The 17,446-nt window shown below is 35.1% G+C and overlaps 1 protein-coding gene across 1 annotated transcript in view; it reads right to left on the reverse strand.

The window, feature by feature from the left end:
- TENM3 (teneurin transmembrane protein 3) overlaps positions 1-17,446 on the reverse strand; it is a 426,084-nt gene that overhangs the window by 32,022 nt on the left and 376,616 nt on the right. Inside the window, exons 18-21 of the mRNA XM_023532882.1 lie at positions 16,064-16,313; positions 7,547-7,779; positions 6,302-6,456; positions 4,651-5,525 (exon numbers count right to left, since the gene is read on the reverse strand). Of these exons, the coding sequence (XP_023388650.1) occupies positions 4,651-5,525; positions 6,302-6,456; positions 7,547-7,779; positions 16,064-16,313 (1,513 nt within the window). The remainder of the gene's footprint in view (positions 1-4,650; positions 5,526-6,301; positions 6,457-7,546; positions 7,780-16,063; positions 16,314-17,446) is intronic.

A 17,446-nucleotide genomic window follows, 5' to 3' on the forward strand; every position in this document is an offset into this window, starting at 1 on the left:
AAAAAAAGTGGGTAAACGTGTAATATTGGGTAAATCTATTTTGTTTTATTTACTTATTTTTTAGCTTTAAACAATTGTTATATTTAGCATTTACATTGATAATATTTATACATTGCTATATATAAAGCTATAATAATATAATATATGCATTCAACTCAAGCTAAGAAGATTTTTTGTGTCATTTAAAAAAATTATTTTATTACTAGTTTCAAGTATACAGGACTTTGGTTAGACATTTATATAGTGTATAGGGTAAATCTATTTTTAAAAATCAACAACAAAAATGGAAGCGTTAATATTTTCAGCATTAACTACTGGTACAGGGAGGTCTGAACTATCTCAGAAAGCAAGAGAGTATTTATATGGGGCCTTTTCCACGGAGCCTTGCCCAGGGCCTGCTATAGGTTTTATCAGACCCTTTTCTATAAATAAATAGTCACCTGTCTACATCTTTGGTTTATTCCTCTAAGACATAGTTATGGAGAGAATTCCATATGCATTACAACATTCCACGAATTGTGGGAGCCATAAAGAAATTAAATAGTTTGCGTTTTATAAAATACTTTCACATTTTATTCTGTACTCACACCAGTACTGTGACAGGTTAACGGTACATTAAACCTTACACTGAGAAAAAATGTAAAATTAAAACGTGTAAGTAATTCGAGCTAGTTCTCTTTTTAATTTCTCTGGTAGAAATTATAGTAACTATACTTTTGTCAGCAGGCAAGTTTTATCGATTCCGGGTCTTTTCCCATCTGTTTCTATCCTATACAGCTTTAATCTGAAGGCATTTTAAACACTAGGCTAGTCAGAAAGCTGGACATGTACAAATAGTAATTGGGGCTAAAAAGTTTAATTTCTCTTTGCAAGGTATTTGTGCAGTAAGATGATTATAGAACAAGTATCAGCTCTAGGGACTGGTGTCATGAAAATTGTAGAAAACAGGAGTTTTTCAGTTGGGAATGGTTGTTTCTTTTCACAGTCTCTTTGCGGTTTTGGTAAAACTCTGACCCTTGTGAAAACTCTCAAATACCTTCTTTATGAAATTATAAAGTACCCTTTGAAGGTCTAAATTAGACATACAGTACTATAAAAATAGGAAGGAAACTATTACAAATATGTACTAGTACTCTGGGAGTCTGCCAGCTCACCAGTAACTACAAATACTAAGTTAAGTCTGGCAGGATTCTGAGTCTCCACAGCCTCTACTGGGACCTCACATCTACTCACATGTCGAAGTCAGGATAAAATAAACAGAAACTATCGTCAAGGCTCTGATGAGTAGAGATAGGGGTGGAATTTATCCATTGACAATCTCAAACTTAAGCAGACAAAATGTGTCAGAAGGGACCATGCTTTGGAGAAGCTGCATGTTAATGACACTCCCCACCCTTCTTTGGCTATGTTTTAGAGTTTCTCACTCTCAGAAGAGGAGGGCCCTTGTTCTTTTACAGCCAAATTATAGGAATGTATGGAAAGAAAACAAATGGTCATTTGTCATTCTGACATGATGGTTTTGAATTAGGTTAAGTGCTCTATTTTTTTCCTGTCTCATATTGTATGTAATATGCTGTTTTGTAAAGTGCATAAATATTTCTTAGAAATCTTTTAGTTGTGTCTTTGCTATGGGCACCTAGAGGAAAGTTAACAGAAACACTGTTTTTAAAAATCAATATTTCTGTTAATTTTATTAGAAAAGTTATTTTTTAAGCACTGGTGTGTTAAAGCACTATATTCTTAAACACACATACATATATATAATTATGAGGTTTATATTGTTAAAATATTTTAAAATGCTTTTTATAATAGCTCCCTTTACTGTAACTTATCTAAATATGATCTAATAGATATACTTTAAATATGATGCCATAAGTTTGTATTAGTGAAAATATGATTATGATATATTTAATTAAAAACTTTTATTCTTTAAAACAGTGCTTGCCCATTCATTATATCCACAAGATTGGCTTGCCAACTCGGCCTCTACTTTAAGCTGTCATGCTGCTTCTCAACTAAGCCTTAAGTTCTTTGAGGGTGTTTATTAGAGAAATGTGTCTTCGGTGCACCATATTTAAAGAAAAGGTAAAAATCCCAAATTTGTTTATACTAACTCCACCAATGGAGCATATCCCTTTGTCTAATTTTCCAAACTTGAGGAAAAGTCACTTGTAGGTCACAGGTAAACCACTGTACCTGCTGCAAGAAGTTCATGTGTCAGTAGTAACCCACATGGTGAACTTGTGTGGTGTCAATTCCTGGGAACAAAAAAGGACGCGTTCTAAAATGGCTCACAGAGCAGAGCTTGGGTCCCAGACTGCACCGAAAACTTATTTCTCTATTTTTCCCCCTGCTTTCAACTAAATTGAAACCCTACCAATGCCACCATCATTTCCCGAAGATCTTATAATCAAGGCAGCTCTCCTGCCCAGTCGCATCTGATGGTAGCACTTTTTCTGTACTCTTTTTTGCCTCTTTGGCAACCGAGCCTACTATCGCTTTGAAAATGGTGCAAAGGAAGTGCTTTCCATTAACTTCCAATTTATTCCTTTCCTATTGCGATCCTAAAACGAGCAAAAGGAATGTTAAGAACAGAATTTTAATGTAATTCAGTTGAAAGGTTTGTTTCTCTGACAAAATCATGCTGCTGGGTAACATTCATTTTATTAAAAGGGAATCTGTCAAAAAAGAATAGCAATTCAAGCTACCAGAGAACTAAGCTTTCTGTACAAGATCCATTCCAGAAAAGTTGTACAAAAATATTTGTTTATTGGATCATTTTTTCTACTGACTTTTATTATAATTTTAGAGGTGTGCTCCTACAGAAAATACTTTTGCCTCAGCATATCATTATAAAAATCACACTAAGGAAGTCAATATTCATTTCAAGGAGTATTTTGCATTTGTCAACATGCCATCTCTGTATATCTAATTTTCCCTTATGGTTTGTGCAGTGAACAAGTAATCGAAAATAATTTTATAAATGCATTCTCTGCAAAGTACGTATACCATAAAATATACAATAGCTAATTTTCATTTCATTATGATTGACCTCAAAAAACATGACTGTTCAAACAGCACATTGCCTGGGCCACTGCTCCACGTATTTAGTAGAATTCCCTGGCTGGATGAGCTTCATACTTTTTCATATGCTTTCAGAGCGACCAGCAATTCCTGATTTGCATTAGTGGTAAGGCTCTTTTAAATGCAGCTTAGATTCTCCAGTAACTGATTATAAAAAATTAAGCCCTTCTATTTAATAAGAATAACATTTGTATGGGCAGAGGATCTGAAGAGACATTTCTCCAAAGAGGACATACAGATAACCAACAGATATATGAAAAATGCTCAACATGACTAAACACCAGGGAAATACAAATCAAAACCACAATGAGATGTCACCTCACACCTGTCAGAATGGCTATCACTAATACATCAACAAATAAATGTTGGTGAGGATGTGAAGAAAAGGAAACCCTTGTGCACTGTTGGTGGGATTGTAAATTGGTGTAGCTACTATAGAAAACAGTATAGAGGTTCCTCAAAAAATTAAAATTAGAACTACTGTATAACCCAGCAATTCAACTTCTGGGTATTTATCTGAAAAAAATCTGAAACACTAATTTGAAAAGATATATACACACCTATGTTCACTGCCGCTTTATTTACAATAGCCAAGATGTGGAAGCAACCAAAGTGCCCATCAATAGACGAATGGATAAAGAAGATGTGGTACATATCTACAATGGAATATTACTCAGTCATAAAAAATAATGAAATCTTTACAGTTGTGACAACATGGATGAACCTAGAAGGTTTTATGCTAAGTGAGGTAAGTCAAACAGAGAAAGACAAATACCATATGATTTCACTTACGGGAATCTATAAAACAAAATAATCAAACAAACAAAACTCATAGATACAGAGAACAAACTGATGGTTGCCAGATGAGGGGGGAATTTGGGGGATGAGTGAAAAGGTAAAGGAATTAAGCAATACAATGACAGTTATGAAAATAATGGGGAGGCAATTACAATAACATTGTAATAACTCCGTATGGTGTCAGATGGGTACTAGACTTATCAGGGTGATCACTTTGTAAGTTATAGAAATGTCTAACCGCTATGTTGTACACCTGAAACCAATATAATGTTGTATGTCAACTGTAGTTGAAAAAAAAGGAAAAAAAGAAAAAAGAAAACAACATTTGTAGTACTGATGTAATAATCAACCAGGTTCATTGCAAATGTTTTTAAAGTTCTTCTTCACTGACAGCTCTCAACATCACCAGCCTTATCACACGGGCAAATGTAAACCCAAAGAGTTCATGCCTAAAACCAAAGCTGTAGTGTGTTCTTGAAAGGTTTGCTGCTAATATATTAGGTCTGTGTGAAGCAAAATGTTCATCCTTAAGCAGAGGCAGATTTGCTATGACGCTAATGAAACTTGAGTTTCAGGGCTTCTCGCTTACATGGGGCCCTTCCAAGGCCCTGCGGCTAATTTTGTCTTCTTTATCCGAAAAAATGAGCCCAAATTATAGAAGCTCCAGGCCCCCCAAAACCTAGATCTTTTAAAGATTATATTATTATTTTAGATTATATTATTATATCGCGGTATTTTATAATCAAAGTAGAATTCTGATATACTTACTCAAAAAATGTTGTCCATCCAGTTTCATCGCTTTTAGTGGCTAAAAGGCCACTATTGCCATGGTAAGTAAACAAAACTAATTCTAGTCCTTGAGCAGTCATGCTTTTCAAACATCCGTTTGTTCCTATGGTCAACCATATCACTTGGTTATCTGGAGACACCACTCGAACTGGCATCCGATTCGGGTCCCGTCTGATTCTAAGGGTATTGCCATTGCTGTCGGTCACAGCAGTGATATCGTTATCATTGCTGTAGCTAAAATTGTACAGGTAGTCACCAGTGACTAAACTTACAGTATACTGGTGAGTGCCATTGATGTCAAAGATATAGAGTTCTTGATCCGTTGGGGAGGCAACTTCATAAAAGTTCATAGAATTAAGTAAAGGCTTATTCTTCGACACGGCCCGGATCCGAATGTTTCCGAGATCTGCAATATACAGGGTGCCATCTGGAGAAGCAGCGAGGGAAGACGGAGCACTAAGTTTGGCATCTTTGGCATAGCCATCGCCACTCTGATAACAGTCACAGTTGGCATCGTTTTTGCAGTCACACTCTGAAGGTACTCCAGCAACGAGGGAGATCTCCCCATCTGTTGTGACCTGCCTTATTCGGTTGATTTTCTTTTCATCCGTTTCTGTAATGTACAGGACCCCACTGTAGGACACAGCGATAGCAGTGGCTGACTCCAGTGTCGTCTGAACTGCGTGCTTCCCCACAGAATATTCCACTCCTGGAACCTGGCAGTGCATGGGCCGTCCAGCAGCGATACGCACTTGACGGTTTTCAGTGATCTGTAAAACTACATTATTATCCAGGACATAAATGGAGTTATCCATCGGGTTAATGGCTAGGTCAGTGGGCCATTCCAGACGAACCTGATAAAAAAAAGAGATGGTCTGGTCAGTCAGTTACTGTACTGCAGTTAATTTGCCAGAAGAGTAAACTAGACCATTTGGGGAAATTACCCTTAATTTGATAAACTGTTTTAAAGTTGTTTTTTGAGTAGCTACAGTAAAATAAACTTGAAAATTCTGAGTGAAAACAAATGTAGGAAATAACATTTTATTTAAAAATGCAGCTTATTGAGAGATTTGCAAGTTATAGCCAAATAGCTAATGAAAGTCTCAATAGTAAGTTAATAGATATCGATGAGATATGAACACATATGTTCCTGTTAGTAATAACCACCAAACGTGAGGGCTTTCTACGTTATGAATACATTAGTGTTCCATTGTGTTTTCAATCAGGCCAATAGTAAAGTTCCTAATGCCAAATATAAGTCCCTTGGGATGGATCGTGCTGGGTTCTCTCTACTGCCTAAGAAGCTCATGCATTTAAAGCACTAAAGATTGAAGCAGTTTTGTTCTTTTTGGAATACCTGCATACTGCTACTTTAATGGCATTTTCTTACAAATGCTTGGCATTTCTTAGTGATAACTGTTCTGTAGCTAATAAAATTCATCAAATGCAGAACTATAGAAGAAGATACCTTTTTATTAGCTCCTGAGATATGTTTTTTCGGAACAGGTTTATCACAACTACTGCCACACATGATCTACGCAATTTAACATGGTGCCATCACAGTCTACTGACACAGTAAATCAGGTCACTTAGAAGAAAAACAAACAATTCAGCTTAATATTTTAACTACCTGGCTGATGTGCATGCTAGTGTCACAAGTTAAAGGTCTGGCTGACGTCAGATCATTAGAGCCCAGGAGAGTTGATATGATTCCATTTTGATCAACTTTTCTGATCATGGTTCCATCAACAAAGTAGATTAATCCGTTCTTATCAACTGCCATTCCTTTATCCAAGAGAAGTAAGTGTTACTAAGTTTTCAAAAATTATTATTTTGATTAAACTTTTAGGCCCATCATTAAACTCCGTATTTAACCCCAGTGATAACTTGGGCGATAGGTAGCAGGTAGGATTGTAGATTTCAAACACATTAGGAAAAACCCACATTTACAATATAAATAAATGTAAAATGCAATAAAGAAATAACAGAAATTTGTAAGAATTTCTACTCTCTGTGTGAATTGTATACACAGTACCTGTGTTTTAAATATAAAATTATAATGTGTATAATGTTGTCTATAAATTATAGAAATAGGTCAAATTCTGTCACACTGAACTTAGAGTAACTATATTCCAACAAAAATAGATCTAAGCCAAGGTTAGTGTTTTGTTGACCTTGTTACAATGAAATTTGCTATTATGAATAATTCAGTACAACAAACACTTTTTTTCCCAGTCCTTGTTCACGTAATAGTCACTAGTTATAATGAAAAAGAATAAAGCCCTAAACCAAAAAACACTGCAATGAATGGCATAATACATGAGCAAGGAGTCAGTCCTGACTGGTTTAAAAGCTAGAAACCTTTATCACATAGAATTTTTGCTCTTGTTACCTCCAGAAATTCCTCACAGCAAGTATTTTTCCCATGGCATAGAAACAAAAGTTTAATAGCCCCAAACTGGGTGAGGGCTAATAGGGTTGCTTAGTGATGGTTTTTAAAGAGGCCTGGGACTCATTCACGACAAAGAAATTCCAGAACAATGAAAGAATTTGGGCACTTCCTTGAAGTTTAACAGGATGTGACCTGAATCACATAGAGTAGCTGCTTTATTCTTCGAAAAGTTAAAAAAAAAAATGGCATGATAATAAAAAAATGCCAAGGACCTAATATTTACTGTAAAATCAACTTAGGATTCTAGCAGTTTCATGCTAAATGGCTTTTAAAAATGCTAGATGTGAAACAGCTTTCCAGAAGACAGTTGAGGATAAAATATTAGACTCAGCATTAAACACAAACAGGCACTAACTTGATTTTCTACTTTTAAAAAAAAATTTTTTAATAAAAAGAAATCCCCAAATTGATAAATGTCAGTACCTTTGGGACTCATGAGAGTTGCTTCCACGGCCTTTCCTCCATCCCCACATCTGGCTTCGTCAAACGGAAGGCACTGTTCTCCTGTCCCTGCCACCGCTTCAGCATTTTTCGTCAAGTCTTTTGCACCCGTAAGTGACTTTGGGCGATAAATTCTGCGGGTGTTTGTGTCCGAAACATACAAATCTCCTGTGACTGGGTCGGTTGCAAGGTAGTATCTATGAGCTGGGTTGCTGCTGTGAAGAAGGATCATACATAAATATCACAAGAGAGTTATACCTAATACACATGGAGAAATTAAAAGCAAAATAAAACATCATGAGAAACTGATTATAAAATGAAATCCATTATTGACGATTGGAAAATGAATAGCATATTTAATAGCGACCTAAAAGAATGACTTAAAAGAATTGATAACAATCTCAAATATGATTGTTTTCCTTCCTCGCCCATTGCTGAGGGTTTAAATGTTTATTAAAATAGCGATCTTAAAAATAATTACCTTTAGAATGCAATATGCTTCTAGCCTAAAATACAGAAGGATGTTCTCTAATTCTTTTTGGTTTGATGTAAAACCATTAATAAATTGCCCTTGAGTGAGAGACGTAAAGTTTATTCTAGGGTGTCTCTATCAAACTCTGGCGAAGTCCAATGATTTTAATTTTTCTTCATCTCATCATAGGGAATTCTCCCGTTTTCTCCTGACAAAACCAAATTAAACTGATCACCTGCCCCTGAAAAAATGTAGCAGCATGTCTGTCTTGGTTGCTCTATCATAATCCAGAAAAGAAACCTGATTCAGTGACAATGTCTGTCTGGAGCTATGAGGTTAAATCCTAAAACGAGGTCATTCAAGCGCAGGTGGGATCAGTTGATGGCCTCACACAGCACATCGGGATAGTAGACCATAAGCTTTACTTTTAAAGTTTGTACATTAAGCTGTTCTAAAACCTAACTATGAATTTGGTGAGATACAGACATTTGTTTTCAAACCACAGTGCCTCAGTTTTATAAATATAAAGTAGTGCAAACATAATATTTTATGTCTCATTACCTGTGAAAAATGGTAAGACAAAGGTTATCAAGGAATAGACAAATGATGAGATACACTTGGAATTAAAAAGTTAATCTCCTTACAAACACTCTTAGAATTAACGTAATTTTATAACCTGTACAAATATTGCCTTCTGAAAAAAAGAATTCTAAAAAGAGTTTAAACGATTTGGTGTTCCAACAAAAATGTCAACAGATAGGAATCCACCAGATTCCACGTGTCTTCTGATGACAAACTTGGTTTTACTGATTCATTCTCATTCTCTCCCTCTCCACACACATACACAGATGCACACACACATAAAATTAAATGATTGTTTACATTTATTTTATGTGCAAATATCTAAAATATATAGTACAAATGTAACTATAAGAAAATATTTATTCTGAATAATGCTGTAGTAGTTTTCTCAATACTAGTTAGGTTCTAATGCAGCAATTCTTACTGCTAAATACTCTTCCTTTTAAGTGGTAAATATATATACTTTATCGCTCCTGTAAGGTTCTATTGTTACAATGACAGGTTCTGTTTTCCTCTAGTGCTTCTCACTGTGGTAGAGGGGCAGACCACACAAGGAGTCCGCACAGACCGGCTGGAGCTCTGAAAGGCACTATGGCTGTGATGTCGGTGTACAGAGAAACACGGAGACGCACAAAGGCTCGAACGCCTCCAGTTTTGAGGTTTCCTTTCCAGTCTTTAATACCTTTTAGTCACAAGAGACAGATTAGAGCAAGAGGTCTTGAGTGTGTAAATACGTGTGAAAGGTTGAAAGGGTGAAAAGTCAAAGGAAGAACTTATAAAGAGAAGCAAGTCATTTGAAAAAAAAAAAAGCATTTCAGAACTTCTGGGTTATACCAAATGATCAATTTACCATGCTAAGTGTTATTACATCATTTTTCTAAGTTGATGCCTGGAATTTTAAATGCAGCAAGACATATTGTGTTCCTTAATGTGTTAGTTTATTCCTTTGTAATGAAGTGAAAAGTTACATATCAACATAAACATTCGGAACAATTTATTTCTTTCCCTACAAACAGTCCAATAGTGACAGAGCTGGTCTTTCAGGTGTACATAGCTGGTGAGAGACTCACAACTCAATCAAGCTGGATCTATTTTGAAAGACATGACATTGGAGAGACTTCTGTAGTCCTTCCTATCTTCTTTATTATATACTAATTATGAACAGTTGTACGGTTGGTTATGAATATACACACACATTTATTTTCTTGTCAGTTGTATATCTATAAGCATGACCTCTGGACCAGATTGCCTGGGCGTGAATCCTACTTTCATCACTAACTGTATGACCTTGGGCAAGGTATCTAACTTATCTGTTCCTCAGATTCCTTATTGGCAAAGATGATAATAATAATACATATTTCATAGGCCATTGAGAGGATTACATAAACTAATACCTGTGAAATCCTTAGACGAGTACCTAGCACATAATACACACTCAATAAGCATTAGCCATTCTTAATATTTGCTTCTGTCCTATCTCCTCTTACATCGTAATATAGCTTTTGCCTTGTAACACTGCACAGTGTAGGAGTGCAATAATCATTGTTTACTAACTAAAATATGACTTGCCTTCCGAAAATCTTAATAAGAACAAAATAATGATTTAAACTTGGATGGGTTCAAATTTGTTTTCTTAGTTCTGCTGTTATAACAGAAGAAGGTAGTAAAACCGTGCAGGCCCTTTTTGAAAATCCACTTTGAATTGTTTAGAGAAATGATGATAAAAGTAAATGAATAATGCATACTTCTTCATAATGTCTCTGATGTCGAGAAAAAAACAACGGATTTTTGAGGTGGTTGCTTGAGTAGCTATGAGACATGAGTTTTCTTGGAGCAAAAAAATCATGGATAGATTTTCAAATCATAAGCCGTGCCTTTCTTGGCATCGGTTTTCTTCCAATGGAACAGTAATAAAAGAATGTTCCAAATGGTGCTTTTGTTTGCTCTTTGCTGTCCTGAAGCATCTCTTTCTTAAAAGACACAGAAATTTCTAAATCAAGCAACATATGTCAATGGTTTTTAAAATATCTGCAATGAAAGCTCTAATTTTGCACACAGTTCTACTGTCCAGAAGAACAAATGTGGAGGAGCATGTGACCCTGGAGCAGAGACTTTGCCTCTGGAAATATTCCCCACAGAAGGGTAGAAAATAAACTGAATATTTCTCTTAAGTGCAGCCTTGAACGGCAAAGGAGAGCTGCTTCTCAGAGCCCACCCCCTCTGAAATGAAGAAACAGATCAGTACTGAAATATTAAAAGAAAAAAGTGAGCTTGGAAATTTTTCGTCGACAGACTAGTGGCAGAGAAGCTCCGAGCTTATCTGTGATGAGCCAGGGGTTCAAGGACACCTAATTTGAGCACAGACTTTTCTGACAGGGTGAGCTAGTTGTTGCTCTCTAACTTCCTGAAAAGCCGAAGCCCTAGAGAGGCTGGTGTGTCGGTAAAAATGGGTGGTGAGTCTTTAGATCAGTAATTTATCTGGTGTGAAAATGTGATGCTACAATGCCTGAAAACAGTCTGCTGGCAGCTGGAGTTCATAGACATAGAAAATGCAGGTTTGGGGGTAATTTTTTCAGCTGGAGGTGCACAGCAGCCTTCTTGTGTGATTGACTGAGATTTTCATTTCAGAAAAGTTTAAAATAACACTAAGATTTTGACTAACAGCAGCAAAATCAAAGAAACTGAGATCAAGTTTAGAGGCTTTAGTATACTGCACCCTGATTCTTAACTCATCCTGAATTGCCTCGATTATCGCAATTATCAAGCCATCTTCTCTATGGTCTGATTCAATTAGACACAGATTCAGTGGCAAATATATACTGGATTTGCTCATTTATTTTGTTATAATTCAATCTTCTTAGACTAGAGAAATATTAGCAAAGAATAAGCTATATAATAGGTATTATTAGCACTTTTATCTTTTTAATTGGAAATTGTGTCACAGCCTTTAGAACACAGAGCATTTGAAGAAGCATAAATTACATTTATTTATGAAAGTAAACCACCTATTTTTTAGCTACCAAAAGACTGTTTATCACAACAGGGCTTTAGGATGTGATAGTTTGGTGCCTGCCTGATTTTTAAAATAGCAAGTCAATAATAAGTGCTGAATCAAGTTTTTATAATTTTGTATCTAAACTCTGATTCAAATTCACAGACCTGTGACTGACACTTCCTTTGATCTTTTAATTGCTAATATAAAATTCACAAAGTTGATTTTTAGTCCTATACGTTTAAATGCCCCTTGGCTGGTAATAATTAATTAAAGTCCCCCTTTTTTTAAAAAAAGAATTTTAGAGAATTGGAACAGGGATAAGCTAAAATTGACTACCTACAAAAGGGGTTTGTTAGTAAAATGCTATAAGCATCATAGGGAGAAATGTTTAGCGCATCTAAGAGAAATTTATTTTTTAAGCATTTCAGAACCTTCCACTTATACAAAAAATTAGTATGTTGATTGAGTAGTTATTTGTATCTTTTCATTAAAATATAGCTAGGGACTTTTATTTGATATAATATCCTGGCAGTACTTACTAACTTTGGTATGATAGAACACTCTGAATTTTAAAATAATAAGACTATGTGTTTTCATATTTATTTTATAATTCAATATTTTTAAAATTATTCCACCCATTAGTCCAATTAATGAGACTCTCGATAGTATATGAAACATAGTAAGATGATTTTTTATGCGTTTTTATATTTTAATCATTGACAACTGACTACAGTGTTCATTTTTATAAATAGAGACACATTTTGAAATTTACTTTTCTTCCTACCACCTATTTCTAAGCTTTTCATGACTTTTATGCTAGCCAGGAAAGTGGGGATAAAGAGAAAACCAAGCAGGAACCCCTCAGCCTGTAAAAGGAAGATGATACAGGTAGGCAAATAGGAAGAAGCATTTGAAAAGAATTTTAATTTTTTAAGCTAAATGAAGAAGCTCCAACGAGCTCAAACATCTTGGTTTTGTTTGATCCATTCTGACTAATTAACTATTAAGCAAATAAAATCCCCATTTTTGGTTAATGGTTTTGTCATCTCTTTGAAGACTTGGGCTTAAAAACCTCAGATATTTTCTATATTTTCCTGTTCCTTATCACCCATATATAGTGTGTCCACTCCCTGATTTTATTTCATTGGTTGATTTCCTTCACTGTTAGCCATCCTATTTTAGGTACCTAGCATCTCATGGTTTCGTGTAACAGCTTTCTAACTGATCTTCAAAAGTCATCCTGAACACTGATAATCAGATTAATCTTTCTAAAAGGCCACTTTACATATGCTGCTATCTTGATCAATATCATGAAATGGTTCCCCACCGTTTCTGCTATCCTATAGGATAAAAGAGCAATTCCTGATAGCACTCAGTGCCCCCAGGAATCTGACCCTAACCTGTCTTTCCTACCTGTATCTCTCGTGATTACTGACATGAGTCCCCTGTTCAGATTCAAGTGGATCTGATTCCTCCCAGAACACGTCTCGCTCATCTCATTTGCAGATCCAGTGACTTGCTCTCTATTCTCGCTTCAGGCCTGGCCTCTGTTCCTCTTGTTCTGTTTAAGCAGACTTCAGTTTTAGACCTGGGTCAAACATCAATACTCCCAGGAAACTTTTCCATACCACGCTCCTATCTTGCATTGATCTCTTCCTCCCCAGAATTACTCTCATGGCATAAACTGTGGGTATGATTAAGTGTCAAAGGATGACACCGCTAATGTCATTTAGTTTGCTATATATATGTCATTTTCCCCTACTAGATTGTGAGTTCTGACAGCATGAACTTTGTTTTCTACTACTATTTGTCAGAGTGTCTAGCACATGGTAAGTGATCAGTTAACATTGATTTCATGAAAACAAATATCAATATAAAACCCAAACAGTGTATTTTACATGCATTGCACATAAAGGAAATGCAGGAGTCCAGATTTAGCCAGGATAATGTACAGAGGAGAAAGATTAGGAAGCATCATGAGAGAGGGATTATAATGAGTCACCGCCAAACACCGTTAGTACATAATGAGTTCACATTATTAAGTAGCGTTAATAATAATGTAGCTCTAACCTCATAGGTTTTTTCCCTCAGAGAAACAGATTCTAGCTCTAAGTAATTTGTCAAATAATTATGAAATAAATCTAGCTTTTGGCATACCCAGGGAATTACCTCATAGAAATCTAGACATTTAGACATATAAAAACTGGCTGGCTGTGTGGTGCAGTGGAAAGAACACACTTTTTAGAGTGGTTCAAATCTCTGCTCCCCATTTCTTAGTTCTGTATCTTGGGGAAGATACGTAACCTCCCTGAGCCTCAATTCTGTCATGCGTAACCCTGAGGACTATTGTGTGGGTCTGGAACACGTGTATAAAATATCTGGCAATGTGCCTGGCAAGCTTGTGAAAAGGTAACTGCTTTGATAGTTTTTCTGTACTGCCTCCAGCATTTTCACATTTAGTTGGTGCATACACCTGTTTATCTTTCTCTTTTTCTCCGCAGTCACCAAAAAGGCAAGTCCAGAAAAACTCTGATATTCTGTTGTGGTTTCTAATAGCAGAGCTTTGCATGCTCAATAGTCCAGAGAAATTTAGTGTTAATCTTAGCATGTGACTGAGCAAGCAGGTGATAGCACAATATCAACAGGGGATCTCAAGAAAAGGTTATGAGACATGCCTGGTCATACTGATATGTACAGCTGTATATTTTCCAGTAGAACTCTGGATTTTATTTCCTCATTGTCAATCTCTACATGACAATTTAAATGAGTTATGTTGATTTTTTCATCTCAAGGATCTCACATAAACTACTGTGAATTTTTCCATCTGATAGAGTTTCATTAGATATTTTAAAGGCCAAATTAGATCTAGCATGTCCCATATGTCTTGCTTTTTACTACCTTTATTTTAAAACATATTGTTTTTTCCCCTTTTCTGCTGTCCTGAGTAAAGTTTTTCAATCCAAGATGTCTATATACAAGCTGTTACTGTACCTTCTCCAACTAAGTGTATATAGCAAACAGAATCTAAGAAACTTTCTGTGCTTCTATATTTGCTTCAACTATATTCATCTTGTGAGCTGAAGAAAGTCTTTTTCCTCCATAACAATGTCAATGAGAAATTACTTTTTCAGACTCAAATCTAATAACTTCCCCAACTTAGGAAGATATAAACTATGGCAGGGAGAAATTTGCGAAGAAGTTAATAAAGCTTAAGTGTTAGGGCTCCTCTCTTGTCTGGGATCCTTCTGAGCCCAGTGAGGATCCTGGCAACACGGTCACGTGATCTTACGTTTTTAAAAACTTGCCAAAGTAAAATATTTTTAGATTCTTTTTCTTAAGCAGACTCTCCCCAAATTAAATAAGCTTTGGGCCCAATAAACCAGGATCTGCTTTGGCTATTGGTGAAACTAAACCCTCCTCAAATTCTCTTACTGTGCTTCAAATTTTGTTCTGTTCATTATGGCTTATATTATGTGACTCAGTAACTAAAGTTTGGAAATATCTTTTGTTATATTGAGATGTTCATTATAATAATTTTTGGTAGCAAAATCTTTTTAATTAATCAACTTGAAAATATTTTTCAAATTATACTGCATAATGTGATTTATAATATAATAGTTTATTTAAGCAGTTTTAATTCCTTAGATGTTCTGTGATACTGAGTTTCCTCTCTCATGATGAAATGTTCTTAAAAAAAACAATGTCGAGAGTCACACTGAAATGTAATAAGGACATTTGAAAACATACAGTAACCAAGATGCTTGGTTAAGCATGCTTACCTATGTCTAAAATCTTTATTTCTTGGTGGAAGCAGATAAAAAGGTGAGAAAAAAAAGCACAGTTAGAATAGGTTTCTAAAATATAATGAGTTGAATTCTGAGATTTTAATTATTTGTATGGAAAACTGCCAACTTCAGCAGAAATAACACTGGAAATAAATTTTATAGGCCAAGGCTTATCAAATAATTTACAGAACAGAACAACTTTGATAATCACACTTAAACGAACAAAGCAAAGACAACAATTTGTTACTTCAACTATTGGCATTACAGCTAATAATGTAGGAAAATAATTTTAGAAAAATATTTTATGCCTTAATTTCAAACACTGTGAAATAAAAGAGTAACAATATATATCACAAGGTTATTCTAAAGATGACTAAAGGGATTTAAAAATCATAGTTCTATCCTATTGGACCACAGAAAATCACGTGAAATCAATAAGACATTTTATATATTAGTGGCTTTATATTCTTTTATACATTTACAGCAAAATATATACATTTTGTGCTTTTTCTAACTTTAACCAGGAATCTAACTTCTTCCTAGGGGGACTTTTAAACATTAGGAAGGTATGTTCAAATAAATAAATTAGCAATTCGATTCAACATTTTTTTTTTTTTAAGGCAGGTTTAGCTTTGATTAAAATCCCAAATTAAGGAAAGACATACCTTAGTTCTAAAACACTTGTTACGTTTCCGGAAGGGAATATCCGGCGAACATAGTTGAAATCCCCTACATACAGACTGCCATCGATCCCACAAGCTAATGCTACTGGGGCCAATAGTTTATTACCATCCGCTTGACCATTGCAACTTGGGCATGAGATGCTGCGCCTTCGTCCATTGCCCATGATGCTACTGACAACTGGAGGCTGTTGGGAGATAAACTGGTTTTCTCCATTTCCCTTGTACAGTATGCCTAGAAAAAATAAAACACATTTGTCTTACAATCAAAACTGTAAAGATAAAAAGTAAACAGTTTCACTATAGGTCTAACTATAATCCAGTGCCACTTAGATTTGGACTGGAAAACTTTTATTCAAAGTTCTACTATAAAGAACTCCAGTTACCTAGCGTAAAATATTATGTGACAAAATATATAGGATATATACAAAAATACTGTCTGTTATGAATTTAAAGAATGTCTGGTGAAAGAAACAAAGGATTAACAAGAAAATTAAATACCCAAATTCTCAACATCAGTGATTCTCAAACTTGGCTACACACTAAAATTGTCTGGGGAGCTATAAAAAATACTGCCGCTTGGTTCTCGCCCCAAGAGATTCTGATTTAATTGGTCTGGAGTGCAGCCGTGGCACTGAGATTTTAGAAAACTATCCAGATGATCCTGTGTGCAACCAAGTTTGAGAAGCATGCTCTCTACATAATGTCCTTTAGGGAATAATAAGTTTGCCTAATCATTAAATGATGTTAAAAGTATTATCTAATACTTTTTAGATAATTTACTAATTAATTTTATTAATCTAATTAATAAAAATGTACACCATAATAGGAATTTCTTCTTTATGAGTTTACCGTTGATTTTTTTCAAAAAATTAAAAATGCTTTATGGAAAACAAACTTGGAAAATATATATCAAACTTCCCATATACTCCCTACTGTACTGTCAAAGAATATTCTTTCTTTTACTCTTGTCTGATATAAGAAGGCATATACCTGTAGTTATTCAAAATTACGAACATAACAAAACTGTTTTGGAAGAGAAATTTATTATTTAACTTGGATTCTCCTTTATGGCAGGAAGGTGCCAATAATTTTAAGAAGACAAAATGCCAGTCTGTTCCATTATGATCTTCAATGAAAATGTGAGAAAAATTCCAAGTGAATATTAAAGATTTTCATGGTTAGAAACAAGATCTGAGTTGAGATTCTAATTTTATTCATTTACCATTATTAGATATAGATCAGTGGTTCCATTTTGATCTGATTTACACTGGATGGTCAGCTGTCATTGTTCCATACATAATTCATGACTCTTCTCAATGTGTTCTGTATAAACCACCTGTTGTTTCAACTTTAGAGCTGTACATA

The sequence above is a fragment of the Pteropus vampyrus genome, unplaced genomic scaffold (genome assembly GCF_000151845.1).
Source record: "Pteropus vampyrus isolate Shadow unplaced genomic scaffold, Pvam_2.0 Scaffold92, whole genome shotgun sequence".
Lineage (NCBI taxonomy): Eukaryota > Metazoa > Chordata > Mammalia > Chiroptera > Pteropodidae > Pteropus > Pteropus vampyrus.